This window comes from Ruditapes philippinarum, unplaced genomic scaffold (genome assembly GCF_026571515.1).
Source record: "Ruditapes philippinarum isolate M1 unplaced genomic scaffold, ASM2657151v2 ctg4623_1_1_1_1, whole genome shotgun sequence".
NCBI classification, from domain to species: Eukaryota; Metazoa; Mollusca; class Bivalvia; order Venerida; family Veneridae; genus Ruditapes; species Ruditapes philippinarum.
In genome coordinates, this window is record NW_026863236.1 from 20,791 (window position 1) to 29,972 (window position 9,182).

Genomic DNA, 9,182 nt, shown 5'->3' on the forward strand with positions numbered 1-9,182 from the left:
GCGACCACGCCGTTTTATTTCTATAATCTCGCTCCGCGCCCAACGGGCCCTCGCTATTAAGCATGTTTTCGCTACCGCCCCCGCCATTTTGACATGTAAATTTTCGACTTTTCGCTTGGCGGAGTCGCGGGGCGGAAACACGAATGGCACAAATCAGCCACGATATTAAACAGAATTTTTATAAGTTTAAAAAATTCATGGTGTAATCAGATTGGTTGATTATCTCGTGCGCAAGACTTAGTTATCTCGTTCCCACGACTTTGTAACTCGTGGCCACGACTTACTTATCGCGTTCGTTCCCACAACTTAATTATCTCGTGCCAACGACATAGTATCTTGTTCCCACGAATTAATCTCGTGGCCACGACTTAGTAACTCGTGGCCATAACTTAATCATCTCGTGTCTACGACTTAGTAACTCGTGGCCACGACATAGTATATCGTTCCGACGACTTAACTATCTCGTGGCCACGACTTAGTGACTCGTGGCCACGACATAGTATCTCGTGCGCACGAGATAAATAAAAACACACACATGTCACCTTTGTGCCACCGTAAGTTAGGCAATGTTTATGACACACTCGGTTTAAGGTTTCCTGATTTGACAAAGTAATGGAAGGTACAAACTGGTCATTTAAAGTTTGAGATTTGACAAGTTTATTTTTTTGGATGTTGTTTCTACTCATTTCGTCGGCTCATCTCTAGACGTCCCTAAGCCTGCTTTTTCTGTTTTGAGAAAATTGAGTTCAAAAGTTCAAATGACCATAACTTTTACGCCGTGACCTTAACATTTATCAAATTTTGTGGGTTAATTTGTGGGTGTATAAACAGTAACGCCATCAGTAGAAATTTAATGAAGAATTGTTACTTGTTTGTTATATGAATTTTTTTTAAAAAAGATGTGGCTTTTTGTTGTTCTTTTTCAATTTACATTAGACACATTGAGATAGAGCCTTTTAGACCAAACAGAAATGTATTTCAAATCACTTTAGGTCATTTTATAAAGGAGAAACCATAACATAAAAGTTTTTAGTCAACAAAATTTATTGAAATTATTAATACGAGTACATAACTATGTAAATACAAATCTTTGAACTGTGTTTGGAACATTTTTCAATAGTGGCGATATCATCAAATAAAAAGGTGATTTTGCCACATCACCATAATTATCAATGTAGTGATATCACAAAATGTATGTTCAAAATGAGTAAATGCCCCATATAAAAAGAATGAATCAAAATTAAATTTCAATGCAATCACAATACTATTTTAGGCTTCAAAAGGCATGAATATACATGAACACAGAGATGGTAGATAATTATCATAGTTAACAAACTCACAAGGGAAAACATAAGCAAAACTTACCTGTTAAATTTACAATCTGCGATATTAATTGTCAAACCCAGCATTTCAGAATTAATTCTGTGAAATAGGTTATGAGTTACCCTTGCAAGGAAATTACATTTATCAAATTGTTCACTTCCTTGTGAATAATAAAAAAAAAAAAAAAAAAAAAAAAAAAAAAAAACAACGTAAAACTGACAACAAAATTTCAACAAATAAACACCAAACTCTGTTTAAACTTCAACATTAGAAATAAACAATCATTGGTTAGATAATCTCTACTTTTGGCTAAATGATTATTTTCCTAATCATTAAGTATTCAAATTGATGGCATCATTATATTCATTTTCAAACTATTATAGAGTAATATTGTTTGTCAACTTCTGAAATATATTTAATCATACTCCTGAGGTCTCTTTTCTTCTCATCTGAAAGGTCAAATATTCTTCTTACTTATAAGCTTTGGTACTGGCAAATTCTGTACATCTTTTTGACGTGTAGACATTCCGCTAATACAATCTTGAGTAAAATTATCATCTGAAAATGCCAACTTATACCAAACAACTAATGGCTGTGTTTTGATGTATCTCAGACATTTCACTCTAGTATAAGGTATGTCCTTAAATTTCAGCATAGCATTGCATTTCTGGAAGTCAAAGAATTTGTTCCTCCGCATCTGAATAATTTCAAACAGACTTCAATACTCTGATCAGAGAAACTGGACTGTAAACTCTTCAGCATACTTTAAGGATTTTTCAATGTGGCAATTTATGTTGTCAACCTCTTGAATAGACGAATGCCCAGGACAACAAAATTTTTGAATTATTTCTGTAACACTCTCACTTTCGGATAAAAATGTTTTGAGCGCGGTTGTTATGATAGAGTTTTTGTTTTGAGAAAAACAAGAGTCTGACCAAAGTATAATTGCTGTTATTTCAGGTTTTGTATCAGTGATAGCTTTTAAAATAATCACAATAGCACTTGCTATCTCATTAGCACCCATTCCTGCCACATTTTCTGTCCAAATTGCATTGTAGGCTACTTTATCTATGGAACAATGGACTGTTAAATTGAATGTGTTGAGCTTACGCTTGTAGAAAAAAATTTGAGACATTTGCGCTAGGAAGAGAGATCACATTCTCTAGATCAAAGCACACCACTGCTGTAAAACTATCTTCTTAACCTCTATCTGTTTCTCGTTCAACTTTAGTCTCAGTCTTTTCCATCACGAGATGTCTATATCTTTCTTGCACATCATGTGATTCATTGGTTTGTTTCATTTCTTCGCACAAATCGCATCTGTCTTTCTTGGGCACTTGAAAACCTATATTATACTGCTCAGTAAAGATTTGTCTTTACATATTTATCTTCAGAGGATTCTTTCCTGACTCGGTACATTTTTCAATGTACATTTCATACACTTTAATAAGGGATAATCCCGATTTTAAATATTCCTTTTTGGAGGAAGCACGGCAATAATGAGATGCAATACATGGAAAGGACTCAATATGGGATCGTAGAAAGTTTATATCGTCATCAGCAGTTCTTCGTTTAGTGAATTTATTACTCATCTCTCTATATTGATTTCCATCACCTTTCTCAAGTTTTTTTTATAAAAAATCGCACGCGTTTGGCATCAACTTGAAGCACAGAAAAATAAAACTCTTTGCACACTCTGACTTTATCTTGTCCTTTGAGAAAGAAGAATTCATATGTGAAATGTCTCCGTGAATCCTGTTTGCGACTGCTGTTTGTAACTTTGTTTGTTGTCTCTGCAAAAAAAATGAATATTTCTCTGAATCTATCAGAGACTAAAATTGAATATGAATTCTGTCTACGTCATGTCCAGAAAACATTTGTTGGCATTTATATGTACAATGTTTCAAACAGTCCTCGGTAAACCTTATTCTCTTTCTAGAGACCTGTTTTCCACGTGAACTGACATACTCTTCGCCAGCTTGTCGTTTCCTCTTTCTGATTTCCTTTTGCCAAGAATCTTTATCTTTAAATATTTTCCAACTCTTACGGGGGTTTTCACCATCTGAAGTTTCCTCAGTTTCTTGCTGGTTCTCTGCTTGGTAAATGTTGAGTTTCTTGTTCATCTCCAAGACTTTCTTCAGTATTATTTTCGATGAAATCAGTATTTAAAAAACATTCACGACTTCGTTAGCTTTCCTTATTTCACTGTTTACTGTTGGCAAATTTACTATAGTATTACCATCATATGTTTCTATTTCATCTGAATATTTTTCAGATATATCATTATTGTTAAGACTGTTGGGACTTTTTGTTTTGTCAGAATTGTTTGTACAATTGCTATTGTGGTCAATATACACTTTCAAATTATTTAATATTGATCCTTGAATTGGAATACTGACCGTTTCCAATTTTTTAGGATATGATTTTTTTTTTCAAACAATTTCACTATCATATACATGGACAGTTACCATGTCATCACTGGTAGGATCACATAAAATACTCATGGTTTATACACTGATATTGATGTGTCAAGGTAACAAGCTATTATTTGTTACCTGAAATCACCAACATTTACACTTCTGTCAAGAATAATATGTAGATAAACTATATGTCCGATGGTGTTGCCTAGAATACTTCTGCACCTTTCCATATCGAGAGGAATGTTGTACGCTTCAAGAACAACAAGGGGTTTATTATAACACACATCTTGAAGCGTGTTTGGTTGAATCTTGGTGAAACTAACATAGTTGTTCCAGTTTTTCACATGTTTTAACAACACATAAGCACACAGTAAAATTCTAAAAAATAAAAAAACTACAACAACAGTGTGCCAAATGAAGTATTTGTTCGAAGTAATTACTAACGCCTCGAGTAACGGAATTTTCCGAGGCTTTTTTTTTTAATTTTACTCGCAAACCTTTGTCTTATTTATATATACATGTTACTTTATCAAATCTACTCGGAATCATGTATTCGCGACCCAACCGAGAATTAAAACATCGCAAATATTAACGAATTTACATTAGTTAGATCATGCATATCACTCGTTTTTATTCAAGGTCATTGCAAATAGTTGAATACGTCACACATATCAAGATTGTATATTGATTCATCAGCCGAATGATACTAGGTTAGAATTAACGACTTAAATTTTTATAATAGAATAAAACTTGCATTTTAACTTTTTAAACATTTTTTGGGGGATAAAAAATGTAAGTTAGTTCAAATTACCTGTAGTTACATTGAGCGTGATGCTGAAGCTATAAATAGAATAATGGGAAACCGTTAAAATTACATGTACTTGCGTTTTTGATCATTTATGCGATTGAAATAAATGATGCATGGATTTATTTGCAACTTAAGAATGTGCTTGATTTACTAACCCTATTTATAGTTGTGATAACTCGATATTCAGTGGTTTAAACTATTTACACATAAATATATCTGGGAATATTAAATATTGTTATATCATTATACTATTGAGATATGTTCGTAACAATAAACGTCAAAGATGGCGGAGTTGTCTGGTGTTGTCAATATTGAACGTTTTACTACAGAAATTCAAAGTTTACCTATAGGAAATGACATCAGAGTAGAACTGAATAGTTGCTTACAAAACATAACTGGATTAAACCTTAGTGATGTAGGCAATACAAATGAAAGAAATAATCCGCTATCAAGATATGATGACGTCATAATATTACTAAATAAATTTGCAAAGGCAGCCGTTGATGCATTAGGGGCTTGCGAACTACTTCCGTTTCCATTGGGAATAATTTGTAAAGTAATCACAGAGGTTGTTGGATTCATGTTTAGCAAAGACATAGCATCGGTTGTGATAAATAGATTTACTGCAATCATAGAGGCTGACTTGATTGCTAAATACCGTGCAACATGTACTAAACTAGCTCTTTGTATAACTTACATGCAAGGTTTGCCGTCACTTGATGGTTTGCAGCCGCCAAGTGAGAAATTTCATCATTTACAACTTCTCGCAAGCGACTTCCCTATACAAACTGGACTCGACGAAGTCCTTTTTCTTGGGGAAAAGATAAAACAAATGGTCAGAACGGCAGACGTTAAAAAGGCAAATACATTATTCGAACTCATACAGTTATACTGTTGCTTGGCGACATATTGGGAGTTATTTCTTTTGTACCGATTCGCCATTCAGTCCAGTTTTTCTGTTGATGCCGGTTCAGTAAGCAGTGTCCTTAGCGCGCAGAAGACAAATGACCGTGATGTCCTAAGGTTTCTGTATAAGCCTACAACGCGCAGTGTCAGACTATTTCGTTGTTGTTTCCTTGATAATTGGTTAATATTAAAGCAATTTCTTGACAGACATAGACTTGTCACAGACGACCTTAGTGAGCTTAGTGGGAGAAAATTCAAAATAAAATCTATGAGATTTGAAACCAAATATTTACGCCCATGTACACTTCTACTATTCCGAGAACATCATTTTCTTCTTCGCGACGATTCAAACGATGCCGCTGTCCATATAGAGTTTCGAGCCGATCCTTATAACCGCAATGTTTTTACACTTTGGTCTCACTGTTATCGACGACCGAGACAGGTATATTGTGATAATCTGCATCAGTTGAGCATTAGTGAAGGTGTTCCACCCGCTGGATCCGATTTGTGGTATATTTTGAGGGTGCATCCTGAAACACCAATGGAAAGTACTTGCTACATGATTTGGCTGGCAACTGACCACCAGTTATGTCTTTATGCCTATTGGAACGGTCATGTCGATCTTACGTCAACTACAAATCCAGGTCGGGATAAGTTTTGGATTTTTGAAAGGGTTCCGGAGTGACCACTACACATATTTAAAAATGTGAAATAAAATCTTAGACTAGTTCTTCTATGATTATAGACATTTCACCTGAATATATTTGATATACTTGGTATAAGAATTTATGAAATGAACAGGTTGTGATTATCATCAAAACTGATGTGTGTTAGAAATATGCTTTTTCATTTTTTTACTAATATCAAGTTTTGTTTGTCGAATATTTGTTTATTTTGAAAATGTTTTCACAGATTCATACGTGAGTTTTAACCGTAATGGGTGAAAAAAATCGCGGCGCTTCACTAACGCTTATATACCAATAAAATGAAATCATCCGAATATATGCAATAGAAAGTACATTCGAAACATATGTTTACGTTCTATGTGTTTTGCCACGCAAAATCAATAGCAAATGTATATATTCGCATCACTGTACGGACGATTTGATTTGTTGGCAGGAAAATCCGTATCGGATCGTAGTGGGTCACACTCAGATCTACATAAAAAACTATCGTAACAATAAGTGCTTATAGAAATGTCAAAATGGCATCTAGGGGCAATTTTGAAAATAAATAGAAAGGTTCTGTTTTTGTGTTATTTTTTATTATTATTTTATTGTTTTTTATGCGTTTCATCTAGTATGTAAAATGTGAAAGTGTATTATATTCGATACTTTTCGTTAATATATATTGTGCTCAGATTTGATATTTAAAAAACTGATAATTGCTATGTATGTAAAATAATCATCTTCTTAGAATAGAATATATGTTAGAGAAGATGTGTTTAACCTCTACACACTATATGTATGAATAAATACAGTTATGTAATTTTAACACATGTTTTAAATACTAGCAGATTTTAAAGAGAAGATTCAACTTCCTAACTATATTTTTGTTTTGTTTTCGCTTAGTCAAATTACACGTATTCAGTGTTCAACAAATGTCTGCAATATAAGTACAATGTCGTGTAATTTATACAAATATCTTTAAAGAAGTGATCCCAGGAAGCATTAAAAACAGCAAAATTACATGAATATTGTAGACTTGATTGATTGAGTCTGTAGATGTGGGATAATGAAAATGTGCAACATCCTGTACGCCCCTAGAACCGGCTTGAGCGCTACTCAATTCTCAACACTTAAAAGTGATGGACTCACTGATCCCGAAGGACAAGAAAAATAAAGCAACACTGAAGTGAAGCACTGGGATGAGCATAATTTATTGTAAAGGGTGAGGTAAAGAATGTTTAACATTCGTTTATGTAAAATATGTCACACGGAACTGATGCAAAATATAAAATATAAAGTCGCACGCCACCAGATGTATAAAAATTCAAACTTTGTGAAAATATATTAATATTTATTTAGAATACTAGACCTATGAAGACCTTGTTGTTTCGTAGAATAAGACAGATATTGTACTATATCTGTCAGTATAATTCTACCCCATAACCAATGTAATAAGTCCCGTTTCTGCATATTGTGGGCGTTATAGATAATTTTAGTGGAAAGCAAGTACATTTAGCTGGATTTAATCACTTTGCTAGCAAGAATTTTAAAAACTGCGACAAGTTAAACATTTTGATAAAATAAAACTTAGATCTGGAGGCGTGCTGCTTTCAAATGTATAACATTTTTTTGTAAATGTGTGCTTTATTTAAATCATAATAAAATATTGTACAGGAATAAGATGTTCTGGTTTGATTGTCGGGTACAGATTTGTCGGGGGTTACTCAAGCATAACCTTCTTGTCACGAATATGATAAAAAAGGATTGCAACATTATTTATAAGATGAAACAGATAAAATTTCAAGGTTCATAGCGCAAAAGGAAGACCAAATTACAGTATAGGTTTTCAAAATATCTTAAATATTGAAAGCAATTATAATAGTGTGATGGGTTCGGAAGTGCAAAACTCTGCAACGATGAATATGTGAAATAATCAATATATCAAGGTATTCCCTTGACCGATTTTTAAACATCCTGTAACACAAATTTTTTATGGTTTTTATATCAGCTCAAATTAAGGTTTATCAATTTCCAAAAAGCATTATTTATAAAGATATAACCGAATTTAACATTTCCTGTAAATAAAGGGAGGTAATAAAAAAATTATTTTCTATAATGTCTAAGTAAAATTTTTTCAATAAGAAATGAATGCATATATTTAAATGATTACATATAATATGTACACATAATTGCAGTACATATTCTTCGATGTTTGTTAATTGTTTTATTAGCATAATTATATACATATAATATATATAATTTTACTTTAGTGTGGTATACAACCAGCCGTCCGGTTAGCACAGTAGGTAGAGCGTTGGACTGTGAATCGGGTCGATTCCCGGACGGCGCAGGTCACTTTCGTTGTGATTGATCATGAAATTATTTCTAAGGTCATTCGCACTGTACCTCTGCTCTGTCACGTACAGAAGTTTCAGGTCCTTGCGAAAGTAAAGGCAACTAGTACTGGTAAACTACTTGACAGCCTGCCCAGGAACGATGCGTGCTCGAACTGTGCTATGGTGAATTCGTCGTGATCCGGAGTGTCAAACAACCAACACACATGGTATATAACCTCAATTATAACATGCAGGCTCCTTAATTATTGGTATATTAAACCTGTCAATAGCTATTGCGGTTTCAAATCTGAATTTATATGACATATGGGCCCTCCGTGCCCGAGTTGTTAATACAAATGTCATCCAGGTAACATCAAATTCCGACAAGCGCTTTTGTTTTCTTTCATGTCTGGCTAACAGAAAGTTTACAGTAGGCTGCGTCTGCAAGTATGTATATAGGAAAATCCCTAATCTTTAAATACGAAAGAAAGTCGACATATTAGCGCGACTGGTCGGCGCGACGGGTTGAAAGTGCAGCAATTGTCCTATTTTGCTTATCATCATAATCTTTATGAATGAATACACTGGAATGTTTCCATTGCACAAAATGTTTATCTATGGTGTTTTTCATTTTGCACACACGAAGTTTTTTTTCTCAAGTGCGGGCGTTTGTTTATAAACAACAGAGAAATGTCACGCATATTTATTTGACGCAAAATAG

At 33.8% G+C, this 9,182-nt stretch overlaps 1 protein-coding gene across 1 annotated transcript; it reads left to right on the forward strand.

Annotated features, from left to right (window-relative positions):
• The first annotated feature begins 4,547 nt into the window (after positions 1 to 4,547).
• LOC132721559 (uncharacterized) lies at positions 4,548 to 7,856 on the forward strand. The gene has a single exon (XM_060705884.1). The coding sequence runs from the start codon at positions 4,835 to 4,837 to the stop codon at positions 6,140 to 6,142; it is 1,308 nt and encodes a 435-aa protein (XP_060561867.1). The 5' UTR covers positions 4,548 to 4,834; the 3' UTR covers positions 6,143 to 7,856.
• Positions 7,857 to 9,182: the final 1,326 nt, after the last annotated feature.